Source organism: Frieseomelitta varia, unplaced genomic scaffold (genome assembly GCF_011392965.1).
Source record: "Frieseomelitta varia isolate USP_RPSP 00005682 unplaced genomic scaffold, Fvar_1.2 scaffold_827, whole genome shotgun sequence".
NCBI classification, from domain to species: Eukaryota; Metazoa; Arthropoda; class Insecta; order Hymenoptera; family Apidae; genus Frieseomelitta; species Frieseomelitta varia.
The window spans coordinates 128,557-152,512 of record NW_025110620.1 but is presented as its reverse complement, the minus strand read 5'-3'; the positions used below and the strand labels follow the sequence as shown (position 1 = coordinate 152,512).

General features: G+C 35.2%; 2 protein-coding genes across 5 annotated transcripts in view; both read right to left on the bottom strand.

Moving 5' to 3' along the window:
• Positions 1-6,003, bottom strand: part of LOC122536381 (5-hydroxytryptamine receptor 2B) — a 65,535-nt gene extending 59,532 nt beyond the window's left edge. The window contains exon 1 of the mRNA XM_043668711.1: positions 4,948-6,003. The gene's annotated coding sequence lies outside the window, so the exon portion shown is untranslated. The remainder of the gene's footprint in view (positions 1-4,947) is intronic.
• Positions 6,004-11,633: 5,630 nt separating this feature from the next.
• The window catches only part of LOC122536385 (beta-arrestin-2), a 36,808-nt gene continuing 24,485 nt past the window's right edge, over positions 11,634-23,956 (bottom strand). For 2 of the 4 annotated variants that reach the window (XM_043668726.1, XM_043668724.1), the window contains exons 5-8: positions 22,233-22,376; positions 18,263-18,349; positions 17,430-17,576; positions 11,634-16,633 (exon numbers count right to left, since the gene is read on the bottom strand). In XM_043668726.1, the coding sequence (XP_043524661.1) occupies positions 16,558-16,633; positions 17,430-17,576; positions 18,263-18,349; positions 22,233-22,376 (454 nt within the window). In that variant the 3' untranslated portion in view covers positions 11,634-16,557. The remainder of the gene's footprint in view (positions 16,634-17,429; positions 17,577-18,262; positions 18,350-22,232; positions 22,377-23,956) is intronic. The other 2 variants (XM_043668727.1, XM_043668725.1) reach the window with 1 other exon arrangement.

Here is a 23,956-nt window from a genome sequence, read left to right as displayed (position 1 = left end):
TTTCTAGTGATACACCATGTCGATCGGCGTACGTTGAAAACTTTCATACATAAAAGCTCCAATCGCACGAACAGAGAAAGAGATGCTTTAAACGATGAATAATAAAAGTTTTTAGATCTCTCTGTCGCGACTGCGGATTTGTTTTTTCTTTGTGCATTACACTCCTTTTGGAAAATAAAATTCACTTTGAAATTTATTTATTTGTACAATGCGAGAAGAACATTTAGATGAGAATGTTTCGAATGACTACGAAATAATAGAAAATAAATAAATAAAAATGCAAAGATAATTCCAATTGAATTGTTGACATTAACAATTAGCCCTCATCCTTTCTTTGCGTCAATTTGACACATTCTTCTTATTTGCAATACACAAATACAGATACGAAAATGAAACTTTGTGATTTCTATTTCTCTAATATGCTGTCAATATAAAATATACTGTCAGAGTTGAAAATAATTCACAGTATTATAAAGTACATTGTTTTATTACTATTATACTACTTTTGAAGTAGATATCTTTAGTTCCATCAAAAGAAAAATAAAGAATTACACAAAAATAAAGAATTACATATGTTAGACATTGGATTCATATAATAATACTATACGTTAGAATAAAATTTGTGTGGATCTTGTCCGCGATTGAATAGAAATCTAGTTCATTTATTGTTAATAAAAAAACTAGTTACAAATACAAACTAGTTATGTTTTCGTTATACTAACTTTTTTATCATTATTATCAATTTGTCATCAAGGGACAACTTTAATTGAAAAAATGAAAAACGGATGAGAGTTAACAAGCTTGACAACAGAATAAACATATAATAAAAAATACTTTCACATTTGTTATGATTTATTCTAGAAATTCTGTCTTGAATTTATTAAAACATTATTAATCGTGATATTTTGAAGTTGAACAACAACTTGTTGAACTATATAATTAGCTGTAACAATTACACGTATACGGAAGTGACAGGAAATTAATTGACGTCCCTGTTTCATGAATCCTTGCGGAGTGAAGTTGTTGCATACTGAAACCTGTGACTTGGTCTAATCCATAATTCTACGAGCTTTACGTGATCGTTATACACACGCCGTGAAAATATCTCTTTTTAGCGATCACTTTCCAACATAGAGAACTATTCTATATTCGAATCTTGAATATAAAATCATGGATAAAGTTAATGCAATGCTACTTAATAAAATTATGCAGACGAAATAGCGAAACTTACAATGTAAATTTCAACGTCTGTAGGTTTTTTTTAAATTTAATCAAATTTCTAATTTGATATAAAATTCAAATCCCTAAGTACATTCAGTGCATTGTAAAACAGTTTCATGATCGTCACTAGACAGCGGATTTTTATGTGAATTCATATTTCTGAGAACATGATTAAAAAATAGAATTTGGATATAAAATTGTTTCACGTTTTAAATGCCATAAAAAGAATATTTTAGATATTTTACATACTTTCTCATATATGTACATTCTTTTACATTAAAATTTCCTAAATGTATAAAAATCAGCAAATCCAAGTCATTACAGTTAAAAATCTTTATAAGAACTTTATTAAAATTTGACAATCATTCACGGTTCATTTTGACATATAATCTATCTTTTTATAACAAAACAGTTGACAGATTATATCGATCGATCATGTTAAACTCGATAAGCTTGGAACTTCAATGTTTGATAAATATTATTTAACAGAAATCACGAAGTTTTGATTAATTGTAGACATTTGTCAAATTCATATGCAATAAATCTCAATGTTTGTAAAAGCGATATTCTTATTAAGATACCGAGATTACTCAAAATCCAAAATCAGGTTTCAAAAGTACTCTTCAGAGAATTTACATTTTATTCCGACGAATGAAACTCACTGTACGTTAGAGAGAAAGAAACAAAAGATTTGCGAATAGTAAAAAATTGCTAGCAAATTATCTTTGCTAAAATATTGTTATGCAAGAGATATGATGCAATTTTGTAAAGAGCGTTTAATAAAGTTCAGTCGGTTATACATAGTTCGTTGTTATACAGACTTCAACGCGATTTTTTGCCGAGGGGAATAAAATTTTTTAGAGATAGAATTAAATCTCTCATAACGAAAAGTTATTACATTTCATAGCTACTTTTTTGGAAGAAATCTATTTACTTTTTTACGATCCCTGTTCCAACAATTGTAAAAGATTATGAAAGAAAAATGAATGCACGAATCCGAGACACCGATGTGTTTTCATCGAAAGCAGATTCTATCAAAACGTCAATCACCGATCACGTAGTGGTATTTTACAGGCAGACACACCACTGTGGATTCCGATGTAACTTTCGCGATCGGTCCAGCAATAATGTTATTGGAAACGAATAAAAGACTATTTTTCAAAGCTCTCTCTTTTCACAGACGATCAACTCTATGACACAAAGACGCATAAGCCAGAACAAAGAAACGATTTTTCGATTAAAAAAAAAATACATCATTAAATTGTGTTTACGCAATTTCATATTTTTGTTAGTAAACAGTGGCTTTCTTTGTACTCGATGAATTTTCTGTAACTGCTGCAAGATTGTAAGAAAAGTACAGATTGTAGTAGAATTAAGCTCACTTTAAAACGTGAGATACAAAAAAATTTTAAATTCCGAGATTCAAAAAATGTTTTATACATAATTTTATATGAAATAAAGACACTTTATCTTTCGAAAATTGCGTTTTAATATTTTTATGGACACACGAAAATTAAATCCACCACGATCTTGAAGATTCAGGCCTCCCCTTTGCAGCGATCTCTTAAAATTTCCTTACGATATTTTTTTGCTTGCGATATTGCAGATATTTTAGATTATAAGAATCTAAAATATCTGCAATTTTAATTTGAATGTACAGAAATTTTCCGAAGTCACTTATACAAGTCAAAATAAACAGAATCTAGGAATAGATTTGCTATTAGATACACCTACATTTCACATTGTATATGAAATGTCTGACACCGCGAACATGTAAAATCATTCGGAATTTACTGACTAATGCACAACATTTGTTAAATGTTGATTTAAAGTTTGATGCTAACCAAACGTAACACGATCGGTGTTGTGTCAATTGTTTTGTTAACAAAAGGTAGATTGTGTATCAAAGCGAGTCACGAGCCAACATCGAATTTCAATACATTTTTATGAAGCTTTAAACTTCGATACAACGCAGGAAATGATTACCTGTCACTGACGTAAAAAAATATTTAGATTGGGAAATATAAATATCGAAAACGATGGTCAACTAGATATTTCTATAGTAACTGCAAACTTATTTCACAATGACGTCAAAATGTGTATTTAATTTTTTACATAACAATTTAATTTAATATTCTTCAAGGAAGGAATAAATTGTATTTCAAACATCTCCAAAGATTTAAATATTTACTGAGAAAAAGATAAAGAAACATTAATACGACAGAATCAAACATTTCATTTATTATACTCTAACTAACCTGTTTTTATATTACTAAATCTCTTTTTATAGACTTTTATTTTATCGTTGAAGAAATGAGATTGAATCTGTTTTATTGTTCAATTTCATGGGGGAAACATATCTTTGCTAAGAGAGATTCTAATGAAATATTGCTGGTAATGGAGCCTACAAGTAGATTTTCGCAAAATTGCTTAGGCCACGTGCAAGATTTAGTACTGTGCTTTTCCATCGACAAGAGCACAACAAGAGTACGAAAAAGGAATAAGCGACAGGATGGTATAAATTGCTTGTACTTCCGGGCCAAATCGGGTTATAAAGGGGCAACAGATTCGTTTTCGCGGTGCTGCACTTCGTTATGATAGAATCTGCATCCCAATATAGGTCGATAAATAGAAGGGATACTTTAGACCAAGCGTAGATAAGACTGAATTTCAATCATGATTAGAATTGATTGAATTTCTTGGAAGTATTACAAGAATAATGCTTCTTAATCGAGTTGCAAATTCAACAAAATCATCTTCGTTTCATTATACAAACTATATGAATGATATTATAAATCGGAAGCAGATTTTCTTATGCACATTCGTATTTTTCGAATTAGAATTGAATAGAAAATGACAAGTTTAGAATTTAAAAAATTATTCAATTTGTAGAGTATATAATTTATGGAAAATAAATATAATGATTTATACGCAAAATGATTTTACGTATCAAATTATCATATTATTGAAAGCAGTATAGTTGAAATATTTTGTTCATATCACATGCATTGTCTGCAAAATTTCCTGTAAATGCATAAAAATCTGCAGTTTAATTATAAATATGTCATTCATATTGTTCGAACGTTGTTAGGTTATAGCTTAATTTAGTTAAAGATTAAATTTGATGAGATCAATAACTATATGTATGTAGTCATTGCGTGAAAATAGATCGATGATACGCGAAATTTTTTTCACACGACGCTTCATTTTCCAGAAAATGGAATTTGAAAATTTATACATTTGAATTCGACTAATACCGGAATGAACGGAAGTGGAATGTCCGCGCGAGTTTACTCTGCGTGCGAAAACAAGCAGAAAATATCAAATGAATTTTTTTGTTCGATGTCAGGTTTCTAATTTGAATTCGAAGTGATGTTCGAAAATTGTACCACGCTAATTCTTAACTAACGTATACGAGCTATTTTTTTTTTTTTAGAAAATGGAGTGTCTAAGTGGATAAATCTTATTTTTTCATTTATCTTCGCAAGTAGAATAACCTCTCCTTAATTGCTTGCTCGTGTTCAGCTTGGAATTAGCCAAATCTCCGTACATTAAATAAATGTTCTATATTTCCTCGAAAACGAAACGTTGTATGAAACAATTTCTAAGTTTCGTTTCCTTCGAAATATTTGCCTATAGAAAAATTCAAATAATTAATTCAAAGTACGAGAAGAACGACTACGAGTTTTCTTAATCTGAAATATATCTGACGGACATTTTACTTACATGTTTTTCTTTCTTTGGAATTTTTACTCCCGAACTTTGCTCGAATTCTCCCTTGTCACGGCACAATTTCTCGTTCACACTAACGTGAACTTTCGTCGATCATTTCCACCGTTATCGGATTCGAACGTCACTCGCGGTTTTCACAGTAGCGAGGAATCGCCGCGAGATTCTTCATCGAACTATCGATCGATGATCGATAGCGAAGCGATAATTACGTCTCGCAGCCAACATCAGACGGTTAGTGTTCGGGAGTGCGAGACGACACGGCGCCAGACACGTCGTCTTAGATTTCGAATTACGGCAGAGGTCCGATCAATAAAATTCACGGTCGAATCGTTCCGGCTCCTCCGCGAGGGAAAGCGCGATCAACCGAATCCTCGATTGAGATAAATGAACCCGCGAGAGGGATTGTTGAACGGTTTCATCAGTGATGGAGTGGATCATTATGAACGTTCGAGTGGCGGCCTGAGTTCGATACGTCGATTTCTACAAGTCATGAAGCGTTCAACGCGTACCAACGAATGAAATAAGATCAAAGTCACGGATAAAATACACAAATGTGCGTTCACGGGGGAAAAAAAAGTTCGTTCGTTACTCGTTGACGAAAAAATGAGTTTGAAACTCATTGCTGTTTACTGGCGCGTGAAATAACTCCGCGAGATGTCGTCCCGGTACCAGGCATCTTTCGAACTTTTTAACGGATTTGAATTATTAGTTCCTTCTGCTACCGCGTCACGCGGATTCTGTGGCCGTAAAAACACAGTGTGTTTACCAGTAATCTAGAACGATCAGTGAGAATCTGTAACTCTATCTCGCCTCGCTGAGAACTGGTTCTCGTCTGTGTGCAGGTAATTCGGTAAACGACTTCACTTTTATCTTTCGTTTGATAATGTTTCTCGACTAATCGCGGCTGGTTTTGCGTCCTCGTTTCCTTAACCTCACGAAAGAAACGATTGCAACTCGTCGGCCAAACAGATCGCGATTTCGCAACCTCTAAAATAAATTCCGAATTCGATTTTGCATTTCTAATTGGAATCGATCGTTTGAAACTTTGACAATTTACATTTCAAATAATACTGAAAATTGACTCGAAAATTTTTCACGTGATTGTTACAACGCGTTCCCAAAGTTCTGAAAGAGTTTCCCCGACGAATTGACTCGACGATCGGCATAGATCAGTTCACTTTGTACACATTAAACGTGCACCGAACAACATGATTATTTGGTACTTTCTCACAATCACAGAATCGATGAGAAATAATTTATGTCGGTCGTAATATTTCCAAGAGTAACACGTCAAATTGTATTCTTACGCACCCTCGCGGTTTGGCCGCGTGGATCATACTGAAGGCGCCGTGACTCGGTAGAGGTAGCGTTGCTTTACATCAAGGAGTGGGAGGAAGACAGAGAGAGGGACCGCGAGATGCGCGCCAAAACTTATTCGCTGATCGAGCCCCAAAGGATGTTTCATTCCAATCGTGGTAAGTACAAATATATATTATCGAAATTTGCATTTGTACGTTTGATCGCTTTCTTCAACATTTATGTCACCATACGCGCGTTATTTATTTTCTATTATTGTGGATGTGCAAATTACTTCATGGCGGTTCTTTCTAGAAGTCATCATCTTTGAAAATATACACGACACATGGACTATGTATGGTTCAGATGATGCTGAAGTAATCTTCGAAACAAATAACAATCTAATAAATGATCATGTCTGAGAGACAAATTTCTAATCTAAAGCGCAAATTAAAATGCAGTGTTTGTCAAACATTTGAAAGGTTTCGATCAAATAATTAAAATAATCGAATACAGAAACAGTCACATAGCGTACTATAGTGAAACTCGTAACAATTTATCCGGTAACGGTTAATCCGGCAATTATTGGGAATTTTACGCACTTGACTAATTTTTAAATGCATTCTGTTCGAAAAAAATGTAACACGCAATTTCGTCGGTCTTGATTTTCGTATTAATCGCCGTGACCCAATTTATACCATGACCTAGGATCCTTATGTTATTAACTGACTGCGGATTTTCACGTATTTTTGGATATTTGTTTAAATCAATAAAACATAGGATAGAAATTTGTTTCATTTACTAAATATATTTATAATAAATCATTTATTTTAGATATTTCATACACATATTTCTTTATATTCACGCATACATTTGCCTGCATTTTTAAATTTTCCATTAGAAATTCACAATCTAATTATCTATTTAATTTTATTTAATTTGAAACGTTGGCACGGAGGATTCGTTAGAACTTAAAATAAAGTTATACTGGAGTTAACTGCGAATTAATTTGCACATCTATATATAGTTCTGTTTAATAAAAAGGATTTTTACTCGTAATATACAAAGGTTAATGCATAAACAATACAGTACGTGCTGAATGCACGATACGCATTTATAATTCAACTGATTGTAATAATATTTATATTGCAATAATTACGATGAAGTACTGTTTGCAATCGATATTGCAACCATATTTAGAACCAACCGATAATATTGTACCTACTTCATGAATGAAGAGATCGAGCGTGATTGTTAACAAGTAATAGGCATGTTTAATTTTTCATGCATTGATAACAGCTTTCCATTTCTGTGCTGATAAGAGGAACAATTTCTCTGTAGAGTTTCCTTCGCAGTTTTGTTCTTTCGAACAAAAGAACAATATACAAATCTGTTTAACCAAATCTTACTCGTATTTTCTTATTTTTTCATTCGCTTGAACCTTTTTATAACGTAGTGTTTTTCCTTTCTTTTCTCGCTGAAATCGTCATTTGTTCTATTTCTATAATATTTTTAACGCGTTGTCTTATCTTCTTAGCGGTTTTCTCAAGTATGCTAGTTTCAGTTACATTTAATTTTAATTAAAATTACTTTTATCTCGTGCTTTTTCTAAGTGAAATTGACCAGAATTGACCGCGGTTTTTATTTTCCTTTCTTTCTTTAAACTTCTCTCTGCGCGTGTCTCTATAAAATAGCGAGAATCTAGAAGACAATGTTTCCTTTTATCACTTTTTATTTGACGAAAATTTTCATTAAAAATTTCAACCACAATAAATCGCAGGAAGAACAACGTGCTCCGTAATTACTCAAAGATTCCATAATCCAACTTATTTGGAGCGAGCTGTCTCCGTTTTTATCTGTATCGACCTGTTGTATTGGTGATATTAAGGAAAAAAAAAAGAATAATGAGAAATGTTACCATGTATCATCGATAATCTCGCGTCGAATTCGCGAATTGACATTTCCGGTAGAATTATGTTTGGCATTAAGCGAAATACTCGAGCAGTACAATCAATAACTATCGAAAATTCCGTCCAGTATCAAATAGCATGTTTCAACCTTTCTTAATAGATTTACAATTAGAAATTGTCAATTCGTAATACTTTATACACTACTTACTTTCTGGAAAAAAAATGAATTACACTAAAAAAAAATCTCGCGAATCCAATCGAACTTGAACATTATGTGAGATTTCATGTTCGTGTTAAATAAAAAAAAAGGAAACGTGAAGAGGTCCGTTTTTACAGTAGAAAATTAAGTTAAGAATAAAATGATATGATTTAAATTATTGAATATGAAATGATTCAGTTCATGAATGACAGTTCTACAAACATAATTACAAAAGTTTGTTACTGAATGTTCGATGTAATTATATTAATTTCTTCAGATTGTGAAATTTGTTTTATTTTGGATAAATACTAAAATATTTTCAATTTGATTATTTCATCTACAACCTCATATTTTCAATATCATTGTGTTAATTGTTTAAGGAATATTTAATTTCAAATCATCGAATAGTATAATCATTTAATTCATTGTTTAACGCAACTTTCCATACTATGGAAATTACGATTCAGATTAGTGGAACAAATGAATTCTGTTAACTATTTCCGATTGAAATAACAAGTAACACTGCAACACACAGTGTTTACTTAGTTAATTATAATCGTTCTTCTTTTATTTCTTCCTACTGTCCGTTGCATCGTATTTTGTAATTTGATTTTAAAAATAATCTTTTAGTCTCACAAATGAAAGAGTCGCTATCAAATTCGTGACTTCATAGCCGTATGCAAAAATTATTTTCCATTTAGTTGAACACGAAATATCATTTACATTTCACACGCGTATATCGTTTTCAACATCGAAACGAACGTATCGTTCACACGATATGGCCAGAAATACACTCGACATAAAAACACTCGATGCCTCTTGGCTTGCTTATTCGCCAGTATGGATGTGAAATGCCAGGATTTCGCATTTTAGCTTTGTTTAAACGTGAAAATAAATTCCCGTCGGAGTTCGAACGCGTTTGAACTGTTGCACAACTCATTACTCGCGTCAAGAATTTCTGCTCTTTCACGTTGATAAATGATGGTGTTGTACGCGTTACATGTTACGAGTTGCAGCTGAGAAAACTCTAGCTTTCGTTCCCCATTTTTTGAAAAAACAACAAAAATCTTCGAATCTTTCTTGCATTGTTATATCATTTAATTAAAGAACTATAGTTGATACAACGAAATAAAAAACAAAATTAAATATGTTTCATTGAGTTCAAAATAGGAGTCAAATTATGAAACAAAATAATAGAAGAATAAACTTCCCGAATATTTAACTCTTAATTGTTAAACATTGGATCATTGGATTAATTTAATTCTAACAATTTAGAGTTAAATTACTCAGTTTCAGAATTTTTAATTTAATTGAATTCTATTATTATCACGGAGAACATAAAGTATAAAACGAACGATCCTACAACGGACGAGTGCTATAACGAACAGTTTTTCTTATTAAATCAAAATGCTTTTAACGAACGCGAAGAAATATAATCGGTCGTTGTGCTCGTCTTTATAAATTTTCAGAAATTTATACATGTGTTCAATGTGTAAAATATAATATATTAATACGTTCTTATTTTATACATTTCTTATTAAAAACGTATGCATTATTTTTAAATGTATATATACATATGCAAATTACTATAGTCATTTATCAGCCTAAAATATCGATTTTCGTTTTGATCGCGAAGGACAACGTAATTTTGTTTAAATTCTATTTTTCAGCCATTTTCGAATATTCCGAACTTAAACGACCGAGCGAACATGTTCGATCTATAAATTATATTGCACAAGACGAATGTACTTTCCATGGACCGTGTTTGTTTGAAAATGCAGACGAATTAACGTGAAACTTATGCGCTGTTGCATCGAACAGCTCGCGTTTAAACTCCATTTCCACGCAGACATTAAGTAAACGGAATCGAGCCTCAATATAGCCGAATGAAAAGGATCATTCTAATTCAACCGCCGCGGAATTACGGTGCTTGTTACCGTGTGAACGTTAAAAACCCTTGTATTTAATCTAAAACGAAACACGAACGTGCCCGTCCTGTGTCTTGGTGTAATTGAAACTAAAGTTCTTTCAACAAGTTTCGAAGATATTTTCTTGCCTTCTTTTTTCCGAGACTGAAAGTTCGAACACGGCCCGAATAAAAAGAAAAGGTTGAAATCACCGTCTATAATAATTCGGATTTTATTCAAGTTTTAGAGATGTGACAAGTTGTAATTAAAGGTTTTATTTTCTTATAATCCGATTCACTTTAGATGATGGATATGATTTTCTCTACGTTATTATAACCATATTATTATACGTTATTAACGTATATTATAACTATAATACTTGATCTCAGTATTATGTTGTTTCATATAAATAATTCTCTAGTTTGATATTTTTGATTATCTATCTAATTTGATTATCATTTAGTCGTAAAAACTGAATACGGAATTACTCTTCAAGTTTCCACAGAAAATCTCAATATTTATCTTCCTCTTGACTTAAAAAATAAATAAATTAATAAAACTTTATGTCATATTGCTATTTTTTTTTTAATTTTTATTACAGTTGTTACTAAATTTTTTTTTAAGCATAAATGTTAGAAAATTTTTATATTCTCGCAGAAAGTTCTCCACTAGTAAATCGTATGTTCTTATAAAACTGTAATGAAACTTTTTGTGACTTTGTTGTATACGTGTCACTTATGAACATATAATATTACGTATGTTGTACATGAAATTTAATTATCATTTTTATAAACTCGACTATGATAATTACATTAACAGTCAATTATTTATTATATTAATAAATCTCAATATTTAATGGAATTATTTTTAACATTTACTATATGTTTAAAATAGTTATTCATGCTGTGACTGGAGTTTTTATCATACACTTGTAACTTCTATATTACTATACTTTCGGATTTAATTTAATTTTGCTAATGTAATCAAATCTTTTATCATGTCAATGAAATCATGTTTTCTATGTGTACAAATACGTTTGTAAACTATTCTACGATGAAATGACCACATTTAAAAAATTATAGAAATGTCTATTTCTACTCTCTCCTTTGCAACTTTAATTCAGAAAAAGAGGAGAAATTATTACTCGATTCTTGGATTAAAAAGTTATTCTATTAGTGAATGAGGTCCTGAAAGTGTTATACAATGTTTAGTTTTAGAAAGTATTAGAAAATAATATATGAAAATATTAGAAAATAATATATGAAAATAGAAAGTTGTCAAAATCAAAATTTCAATTTCAGGGACTTTTTACGTTTTTTTTTCTTTTTTAGAATTTTGGCAATTAATATAAAACGTACAGCGAGGTATGTGGGCACTTGCGATATACAAGATTTATTAAATTATTACAGTTACTATATTATATGAGAATACACAATTTTTACATGTACATTATAATATATTATGTATCTCGGTATTTACTCTCTTCTCCCATTCTTTGTTTCTCTCGTTTTCCCTTTATACACACTTTCTCTACTCAATACAACTCTTCTTTTGCGTTTCTTCCTCTCGCGATATTTTATCTCGCGTACAAAACGAATAATTATCAGAGGGGTTAGTTGAGGGGGAGGATTGGGGGGGAGGGGGTATATTAACGAGAGCGAACGCTTGTCCTTTGCCGAATAAATTAGACTCAGTTTACACGTATCAGCAACAATTAGAATTTGTGCCCTATCTCACAAAGGTGTACAACCCGATTCGTCTTGACATTATGCGCGCAAAATAGAATACTGCGATTACATATACACGTAATACTGGACGTGGACGATACTCTTTTTTATTTCTTTTTTTTTTTTGTTTTTGTTTCTCTCTTACTCTAAACCGTTTCTAACTTAGCTAACTATTATGCCCTGCGTAGTTCTAAATCGTTACATGTACTTTCCGATACTCTTAATGTACAATTTACCTCGTGTTCACACGTACAAACTGGAAGTGTTCGCGAAATCTTCGTAACATCGACAGGGTTCGATGACTCGTAGTATATAACATCTTTTCAACTTGTTTCAACACGAGAAAGGAGAAAGAAAAGAGCGACGAGTGACGAATTGCTCGATAAAAATCGCATTTTTTTTTCTTTTTTTTTCTTTCGCGAAATATAAGGCTTAATGGACTTTTGTTCTCTTTTAAGACATCGAACCATCTTACTCGACACGCTTAAAACGACGACGTGACACGCTTTTAAACAGCACCCATTATTGACTCTGGAGCAACCAGCGTTGCAATTATTTTTTGTGCAGTATGATAATCTCTCGTTCGTCTTGTGCTCGTCCAAAGATATACGTATCATCCGATCGACCATTCGACGTTTTTCTCAATATGATACAAAAAATATTGGCGCGCACCAGCGCGTACGAATATAAAATATACTCTCGCGCGTATTGTACAAGCCCGCGTTTCTTTATCTTTTCTCTTTTTCTCTTTTTCTCTATCTGTATACGTAAGTGGGGGGTCAAAACGGTCACATCGTTTGCTCGTGAACCACGGCCACCGTGTGATTTAGCGAGCGACAAAGTGTCAAATGAAAGGGTCGAGTCGAAGTAAAAATTTCCCACGAGGTTTTCGCAACGCGTAACGGACTAGACTGCAGATTTCTATGCGTTTGAAAATTCTTACGGACACGATTAAAATTTGTTTTATCTACTGTAATAAACACTTTACTTTGAACATTCAATCCAAAAAAAAATCCGCAGTCTAGCAACGACTCTTTCGCTTTCGAGGGAAATATAATCGGATGATCTGAAACTTACGACCGTTTCTTCCACTTACTTACGTACTTTGAACATTAACTCGACATATACAATTACTTATGTGGCTGCTTCGCTCATTTAATTACTAGAGAATAATTATATATTCGTTTTGTTCCTCCGTTCTCCCGAAAGCTACCTCGCTTACGAAAAACACTGAAGTGAGAGATGCTGGCTTTGGTATAATCGATAATCTCTCCTAAATACACTCTGTAAATGCTAAATCGATAAAAAATACTATTCATCTCCTTAGCCCCTGCGTATATGTACACGCGCACAATTAAAAAGGCCAGACAGCACGGTCAACGTTGCCCTGGCCAAATCATTTTTCACGGCTCACAACCGAAGAGAGTTACGAGGTCCAGCTGTTTCGTTTCGATCGGTTCAATTGACATTTGATTCGTTATTGGAAACAGAAAGTGGCAACAAATTCGCCACCGGGCTCAATGATGACTGTTCTTCGTTTCGTTTCGTTTTCGTTTTCTTAACTTATGAGAGATTGGACGTTCGTTCAGGAAAAGTTGCCTCGATCTCTTCGGCTTTGAGCCGGCAATTTCCTCCTTCTGTTCGAGACACAGAACTTCACTTTGCTAAATTGCAAATAACGCTTGCCGATACGCAGAAGTTGTTCTTAATTAACGCGCTCGCTGTGCCCTTGTAAAATTGTCATCGATGCTGATTAAAATAAGAATTAATTGACAGCGGACGCTTTAACCGTTTGAATCGTGCTAATACAACACATATAGGGTGTCTCTTTTTTTTTTTTTTTTTTCTAAGTTGCAGATTAGAGCGAAAAGTGAAATGAATCCGAATGAACACCCAATTGGCTGGAATCGAATCCAGAGTTCCGATCTGCCACTTAGAGAATAAACACTTGATACTTCGCTTGTTTGTTCCTAAAGGCATACAGATTAATCACACACACACCTGGAATAATCCCTTTCTCTCAATTGCGCTTGGAATTCTTCGATATACGCTCGTTTCCGTGGTTCATCTTGCCGTTTCATCGTGAACGTAATTCGTAAAAGGATGTAGAAAAACTCATATCGAATCGACATACAGGCGATTCAATTTCCATCGACAGTCTTTCTAAAACGATACTGAATAACGAACTGGATCGATCTCTGAATTGTTGTTTCGCAAAGAAATGAATTTTTTTTCCCCGACAGTACAATCCAAATAGTCAAGATGGCACTAGAACGTTTCGTTTCGGTAAAAAACGTGATACATAAAAAAGGAATAGAAAAATCGTACGATTAGTAGTGTGTTGCAAATAACCCAATACTTTCTCAATATCGGTATAAACGTGTAAAAGCTAAACTGCTGAAATTTACTTAACTCTCCTCTTCTTCTTCTTCTTTTTATTTTTTTTTTTTTTCTTTTAACCCACGGTTAATTTATCGTTAAGCGTGTAATGCAAAGTTTGCACATGTGTGTACAATACGTGTATTCGTGTGTATATATATCTATCTTTATATATATATATATTCTCTCTTTGTATATATATATATATAAGTAGGATTCGTTGAATTTGTTGCGATATTTTCCAAGGAAATCCGAAGCGATTCCATTCGATATTTGATTAATCGATCGCGTGCATGACGTGGAATATGCAGGGTGGTCCGTAGCTGGTGCTACAATTGAATATAGGACGATTCTACGAAGAAAAATAAGACGGAAATGTGAAATATAATTATTTTGCATTTCTTTTCAGAGAAAATTGGATTTAAAAATTTATCAAGCAGAGCTGAATTTGACTAATTCTAGAAAGGAGTTAATAATTATCAGGAGATTATTGTGTCTCTGAAAATAAGAAAAAAAAAAGGAAAATGTAGAAAAAATCTTTCCATTTTAAGAAAATAAACATTATTGAACATATTCAGTTCACAATTGCCTTAATAGACGTTCGCGTAATTTTCTCGAGCGTCTTATGAAAAAATTGTACTCTACATTTTTGACTTATTTTTGTAAATAGCGTAGCCACCTGTGTATTATTTATTTCTGACCAGTTCAGAATTAGTTAAAATTGAGTACAGTTCAAAAACAAACCTTCGTATTCGAAAAAATTTTATCTTATTTTTGTTCGCAGACTCTCGCCTTCTACTCAATTGTACTAGTTACAGACCACTATATATACGAAGAGATATTTTACGATCAACGCAACACACAACAAAGATTATTGTTATTTAATTCACACTTTCAGTTGACATACAATTATTTTGGAAATATTTATCGCTTGTTCGACATTGTAAATGTTAAAAAATCGCCGTTAGACGATTCGAACAGTGTTCCCAAACGAGAATTCATTTGAGATCTTAGAGGCTTCAATGGCCTAAGTTTTCATAGTTTGAATTATCACGCGCTTTCAAGCAAAGAAAGGTTGATTTTACCGTTTGTCAAGTAATTCTCGAAAGATACAGTTTTCACTGCGAAAGATTTATTTATACGGCATTTGGCATTTGCATTTTTTTCGTGAAACTGAAAACCTTATTGCACAGATGAATGAAACATAGAATGTAAAAGGAAAGGAAAACGAGTATTATCATTGTATTTGACAAATATTACTCAACAAGTAAGTGTAAGATGGGTGTGAATTCAAAAACTTCAAACAATATGAAAAGACAGTAAGAAAGGAATTTTTTTTCTTTATCAAATTATATAAAATATAACAAAGCTTCCTTGTTTTATATTTTAGTACTAAGCATATACCTTGCAGCTACTTTCGAAAAATAAAACAAAGTAAACTGACATAAGAGCACGGCAACGAAAATTGATACGTGTTTGCTGCAATACAAAGACAAGAAATCGTTCTTCTCTCATTGATTTAAAAACCTCTGCTTTGAGGTTTCTCTCAGAGTCACATAGAAACCTACGCTTGGACTGTCTGCGACTGACAGAATGAATTCTACATACTGGCCATGTCGTTAAAATTTACAGAAACGTGCGCTGGTAGTTTCGTCGAAGACTGTGCCCCACCTCCAAAGAAACAGACGTACTCGCCTCTTGTTAGTAACAAATATTCAGTAGTTATCTGATGATTTTGATGACTGCGGAATAATGTTTTCCGACGATGCGTTCAGTCTTTGATGCCTCGTCAAGCCAAACATGTCAATGCATAAATTTCGCCTGGATAAAATACTCAATGTTTCGTTTCTCTCTCGGGTAAGCGCTTCTCGAGGTGCGTGTTGTTCTCTCTGTGCGATGATTAGTACCATATTCCGGAGATGTTATCCCATGTCGAATACAGAATTTTACGATGAACTGACCACACGGTTCGGGGAACGAATTCCTTCGTCGGGCATCGAAAGAAAAGGAATCGTTATTTCAGCGATCGGACCGTTCAAACGATGCGAAAGACTTCATCCTTGGCCGATCCTTACGAGGACCTAGAGCGACGATGGCCGATCCTCGCAAACGATTTTTCGGTGGCTGTCGTTCTCCGCGAGACACTTGCCTGTCTCGAAGAGGTCGATCGAGTTGGAACCATGTAGTCAGGCATCCGGCTCACCTTTCAGCCTCAGACGAGCAAAGTCCTCGAAGATTATGTCATCGTCGCAGTCCGCCTCTCTGAAACGAGACAGAGAGAATTTTCAAATTAAATTCTGAAATTAAAGAATTATCTACGATCTCTATTTGCATTTACTAAATGTCTAACAAATAAACGTTGGCAACTGGAAAATTTAAAAAAAAATTCGGAGCTTTGTACAATTGTTTTTGTATAAATATATTAATTATTATGTTACGTGGTGATAATAACGGAACAAAAAATATAATACTTCCATTATCCAAATGTTCGAACAGGGTTAATAATAATAGATGCCTTCTCTTCTACTAATTTATTTTATCACGTGTAATATAATATAGGAGATTGTTTTTAATTCTGTGCTAAATCAACATTTTGTTAATGAGTCAACAAAAATATCACAGATATAATTTGTTCACAAAGTGAAACAGTAAACAAAAATGATGGGAATATGTTTTATCCCCCCTCCCCCCCAAAAGGACTTCGATGATTCAAAGCACAAAAGGAATGAAATTCTGTAGAATTTATACTTGTGCCAAAAAAATTAATTCATTTAGGCAATTTAATTCTTAATATAAATAGAAATGAACTAAAAATTTTTTTTCATCTGCACTTGGATACATATAGTTGAATAGAGAAAACAGATTACTCCATTATTTCGAAAATTTCATTAATCAAACTTCTATCTCTCTATTAGTTCGAACGTGGCAGGTTCTACCAGTACTAATTTTGTTGAATAAGAAGCAGATTGTTAGTGGTATATACGTCAACGATTTCGCCGAAATGTCCTCCGATTGACGAGAATAGCTCGAAATTGTTACTGAAATATTGATCACGTACGTGTCCAATTGAATCAGATTCGTGTCGAGCGGTATCTCGCCATCATCTGCCTTATGCGTCGGACTAGGCCGTGCGGTGGGTGGCGCTGGTTCCTCTTCTTCCGGTTTCGGATGCATCAAGATGAACGGCAGTTCCGCTACTAATTCGCTGTTTAACAACGTGAATTAAACTCTCCGTTCATTTCCTGACGACTCGGGTTCACGAGTATATATATCAATTTATATTGATATAAATTGCGACAACGTTGAATAGGAAAAACGTTTAGACGGTTTTAATATTTTACAATTTTTCCGCGTAACATTTATAATTACAAAGCTGCCGTAGAAACAAAACGTGCAAAAATCTTGGTAAAACGTATTATATTTTTTTTAGGAGATCTTTTCTATTATCTCTGTTCTGTTACGAACAACCGAAACGTCGGCTCTTTTATTAAGAAAGTTGAAAATAATAGAAGCCAGAGATAAAAACAGATATTTCAAACATTTTTTGGAAAAAAAGAGTCGTCGAATAAAAATGAATTTTTGTTTAAACAGAAGCCAGTTATCGATGGATTTCAAAAAAAATTTCCAAAGATAAACCAGATATTTCGAGCATTTCTTTGGGAAACGAAGTCGTCGAATAAAAATGAATTTTTATTTGATTGAAAGCCAGTTATCAATAGATTACAAACAAATTTCTGCGAAACACAAACTTTTTAATTGTCATTATGAATGATTAAGATTTTTTGACTATCGGTGATTATTATCGACGATCAGAGTTTTAACTTGTTTAGAATTGTTATCGGCGGTAAAAAAATTTGTTGGTTACATTCGATTATTATTAGTCAAACTTACCCTCCGAGGGGTCCAAGGCAGAGCTTTACTTTCACTTTGTACTGAACGATAATCCCAAGGTTCTCTCGCTGCGAGGGATCCACCACACTGCGGATCACAAACACGGACATTCATCAGTCTCGTCTTTCGATACATCTCGAACGGAACATGCACAGTTAGCAGAGCAGTTGGAATTTACCAAAAAGCGATCAACACTCAGCCCAAAGGAATACTCTAACGAACAGTATAGTAGTACGAAAATATTGTACAGGTAATAGTTAGGACGGGAATAGTCTCGGCTTGTTGAAATCGTATAGGAAGCGTTCAGAACGAGCACAGTATCATCATGCAGCTTCAAAGCAACAAATGCAAAGCGATTATTCAAACAAAATGAAGCGGGGGAAACAGGGTATCGATTTTTCGACAGCGTCGAGCATGATTGCTCACACGTCTTGGAGTTTGTACAATCTGACGCGAACAGTGCGATTGAAGTAAAGTTATCGAACGAAGATATATCGAATATATCCAAAAATCATTTTCATGGCGCAAAGATCGAAAGCAATTGTATTTTTCGGAAAACTTTTATCTTTCACCGCACTCGTTTACGTCGTGGTATTCTTATTACCGATGGTGTTGAGGATTTGCAGCAGTGTCGACGAAGCAAAATCGATCCTTCAATGCGTTCCTAGCGTCTTATCGACGCTAATCTAATCGAGTCTACGGCTCATGACCGGTTCAACCAACCAAGTGTACATTCGCTCCCGGTTGCAACGAAATCGCGCTGAGAAATACGCACTAAATACTCTAATGAAGCAGCTAAAACGCAACGCCTAACCGTGATCTCATCCCGCGATCTCTGCGCTAAATGATACCAAGTCCGCTACATCGCCAATCGGCTAACTCATGTCTCACAGTGGGGAAATCATCGAAAACGCGACAGGAGCACGACAGGACTGGTGCCGTTCACGACTTCTCGCCTGTCGTTCCGCAAAATGACGGCCGGCCATTATCGCAAATTGCCCGCGATTATTCGCATAATTGCGCGCAATTATCGTCACGCCGCGTCTTCATCGCCTTATCGAAAGTGCAACAATGCAAACACATGCGCGAATTATTACCTCACCTCACGAATGCAGCCTGCTCTTCTCGCGGATCGTCATTCCAAATGTACGATCTTCCCGTTCAATTCGAACCATCGAACGGAACAATGATCTTTTCTCTTTCGAGAAATGAGAAACCGAGAAACACGGGTGTGAAAGCGTCATTGTGATAACAAAATGTTTTTTTGTTGGACAGTGAAACTCTATTTTCCATTGAATTGCTCCCCTCCCCTTTTTTAAAGTCTCGTTAGACCGCAATATCAAAATTAAATTGCTTCCAATTTTTTTTTTTTTGGCAAACTGAAGTGCTCTCGATACACGATTCATCTCTCGAGATGAACGTATGCTTTTGCAGTCGATCATCCTGTCGACGGGTTTCAAAATCGATGAAAATCTCGCATGTTTATTTCGTCGTGGATTGAAACGTTTTGCAAATTGATTGGTACAAAATTACCAGCGTTCCTGTGAAACCAAAGAGATAGATGACGGTTTTTCATACGTAGGATGATTTTAGAGATGTAAAACGGATCGGATCGATCCGGAAAGAAAAACGTGTGCTTCGTTTCTGAATATATAGAACTTCGGAACGGAAGATGCTATATTTTGTGCATACGCGAAACGATATAATCATACGATATAACCAAAAGTATCGGCGAATCGAAGCAAAGCCCGTGGGGAATCGTAAAATTTTGCGACGATATTTTGACCTAACTCAAGTAAGCAGACCACCCTCAGCTGTGGAAAACTAGATAAATTTTTTTCCATACGCAGCTTTTTCGACTTTAGATGTCATTTTTTTTTTAAAACATCATTTTGATTGCTGCAAAGAATTTATCAATTTATAAATTATGTGTCATTTAAAATGTAATCGTTTAAATTATTATTATAACATAATTATTTAGTATAATTACTATAATTAATTATTTAATTTTGCATATATTTAAACTTAATTCCTGTTAGTGAGCACGAGTTTCTCGATTGCTATTTCGATGTTAGCAATGTTTCTGTGATAATTCAAATTTTTGAAAATCTCCCTACTGCATTTTAGACACTGTAGTTCTATTTGTAAATAGATATAGATTACAATAATCAATGGAAATTTTAGAATAATTTTGGAACAATTTTTATCGAGTAATTATTAATAAAAAAATTTTTAAGAGATAAATCTCCAATTGTTAAATATACAAGTTAATTCGTGACTTTTGCCAATTGGCTAATTGTAATCTTATTTTGAGTTCAATTCTGTTCTTTGTGCCAACAGAACGTTCCGATAAGCACAATATCAGATAATACTGTTTGCATTTCAATAAAAAAAAAAAAAAAAAAAAAAAAAAACGGGGCAAACCCAAAAAAAAAAAAAAAAAAAAAAAAAGAATACGTGGCAAACTCAATAAAAGAAATGATATGTTTTTTCCGTAGGTTATTCCCTCACTGATTTATTCAGTAGATTTGTTTCGATTATTTTCGCATCCTCTGGTCGACACGTATCTTAAAATACTCAAAGATATCGGGGAAATTCTTCGATTAGAAACTACCACAATTTGAATAAAATTTGGGAATCTGAAAATTGTATTATAATACAAACGTATACGAAATGATCAAGATATATTAGTTCTTTGCATATGAACAATAAAAAAAGAGACTCGAATTAATTTGTGCATCTATTGTAATATCTTCATCGTACATCATTATCAAAAGAAACAATCGGAAGATGAAAGAAAAGCAGGCTTTCTCAGCCTTCGTTTTCTCCAGAATGGTAATTCAAAGTAATTTATAATTAAAATACGATTTACCAATCTTTCTCTCAGAAGAAAAGTCCACGATGAACTTTTCATCGAGTGGGTTTCATGCCGCGGAAACAGACGCGAGAGAAGGAGGTTCAATTGTTCGAATAACAAAGAATTACAGGCTCCGTCGACTTTGAAAGCTGTCTCACTTGTCAATAAATTAATCGCCATCGATGACGACAGTAATTAAACATTAATGAGACTGTTAACTGCTCACGGAACGCTGGTTCACGAATAACAGACATGTAGAATTACGTTTAAAGAATCGGCAAACTTTGCGGCACGAACGCTGCAGCAGAGCTTCAAAGGGAAAAGTGAAAACGCGGTCTAGCTCCTCGATTTGAGACTCTCATCACGTCTGGAACGTGAAAAGACAAAAGACACCGGGATCCAAGCCCTTTTACGCCTGTCGTTGAAACGGGGGGGGGGGGGGGGGGGAGTGGAGGCGAACGGTAGAGTCCAAGGATGAAACGTAATTTCTTTCTCGCGCGGCGTATGTTTAATTCACTGTATTCCCGCGATGAAACACGAAACGCGTATGACACGTATGGATGATCTCGGGCAGTACACGAGCACGCCTGGTGACTAGAGAAGTCGTGATCGCACGCGCGATGCGTGATCGGTCCTTTATGATGCGTAGAAATAGAAAAAGACAGAGACAGACAGAGAGAGAGAGAGAGAGAGANGAGAGAGAGAGAGAGAGAGAGAGAGAGAGAGAGAGAGAGAGAGAGAGAGAGAAACAGAGTAGCACGTACACTCAGTACTGATCAAAAGCTTGGGTTTAAGAATATTGGCGTTGTTGGAGGATAAATATTCAAACGAGGAGGAATACGACGGTGTGTCTGATGAAACGTCAGCCAAACGCGCATCGATTAACAACAACACGCGCAACCACGCAATGATGCTCGAAGCAACGAGACGACTGATTCGAATGATCGTGAAAATTATGAAATGAAAAGAGAGGGCGAGGCGGGGGAGGGGGAGGGGGGAGATTTAAGTAGCTGGTCACCCAAACTTTTGAGCAGTCCTGCATATATATATATACGTATATATATGTATATATTCAGACGTGTGTTGTCCATCGACAAGCAGCGGTTTTCTTACAGGGTGCTGGACGCCAGATTGGTGTCCTCGTCTTTGATCTGGCCATCGAGGGCAAGCCCCCATTTATCTTTGTTGTCGGCGAGAAGCGGTTTCAGAGAGAACACTTTGCTCAGCGTGAAACCTGGCCCCACTAGGCACCCCTCCCTGATAAACATGTAGCAGAATGATGAAGGTAAACGTGCCACGCGCCTAATATATATATCCGGATCAATCGAAATTCCGGAGAGTAAAGGCTCGCCGATAACCGCGCGCGAAATTGGTTTCTGCGGGCTACTTCGGGCTAATACGCGTCTCTCCGTTCACGCGGCGCGGCGTTGCTCCCGTCGAGGAATGACACTGACGCGTTTCCAAAGCTGCTTGAAAAACAGCAATCAGGCATTGACATCCGCCGTCGGTTCAATCACGCAGACACACACACACTCACACGTAGATTGACGTGTTTCCGACACAGCGCAATTGCCATTTATCGCTGGCCAAATAAAATTCGACATGATTGATTCAAGCGTTGTAGAAAAAGGAACATCGTTGTCTAATCTGTTCGGGCATGATCGATGGCAAACTGCTAAACGCGGTGAATCACGGTTTCTTCCCGATTCGCGGCCGATTGGAATCGCGATACGGGAATAAATAAATTGCATTTGAAATTTAAATGCGACCAGGCTGCTTGCCGGATCGTCTCGGAAATTTGCGTTATCTTTAAATCTCGAGCGTCGAGAAATGCCGACGACCCCGAGGCTCACGGGAACTTACAGCCCAAATCCTTCTCCTTTTTTTTTTCTTCTTTTTTGCTCGTTCGGCGAGAATCAACGGAGCTCGTAATACGGGAGTAAACAACCGTTTTGAAAGCAACGATGTACCGTTCCCGGTCGGAGATGGTAAAACACGGCTACACGCGCGTACGTACTTCAATATCGCAGAAACGACTCTCGCGATCCTCCAGTGACGTGTAGCATCATCGGGACGACGTAGAGCCGTCATTCTCGATGTCGCGAAATGTCCCATAATTCCGAAAGCTCGGTCGTGAGAGAGGCACGCGTTGACTTGAATCTCGACGGGGACAGAGCTAAACCCTGCGTGATGCTAGCTACGTGACGCTATGACGATCCTGACTCGCGTACAGGTGTATATGTCTTTCTGTGTGTACGAAAAAACGCGAAACTTCAGCTTGTGCGTCACACTGCAATACAGACTACATGGATATACAGGGGAGAGGGGAGGAGGGGGAGGAAAGGAGGAAGAAAAGCGAGAAAGAGAGAGAGAGAGAGAGAGAGAAAATGTGATAGAAAGATAGATAGGATCGATCAGCATATTAATTGTGGGAAGACACAGACGTGGAGATAACAGAAAATGAAAACGAAAGGGTTGGGAGAGGCTTAGAGAAACAAAGAGAGAGAGAGAGAGAAAGAGGGACGTGTCCCCTGTACAGCAAAATAGACCACCACCGATGGAATTCCATATCCATAAGAACTCCTCAGCAAAAAGGCCATGAAGGGAAAATACTGGCATTCCACTTTGAGTATTCCCATACAATATCGTACTTCGATTCTCAACAACGTGATCGTTCGCAAAGACTGCAAACAGGCTTTGATGCAAATTAAGTTCCGACGCGAACGTACATATTCATCTCGTTATTGCATATTTGCCAGCACGAGCAATCGAAAATTAGATCGTCGAGGATTGTTCGTTTGCTGATAAATTTCGTCTGGAGCATTTCGTATAATTTC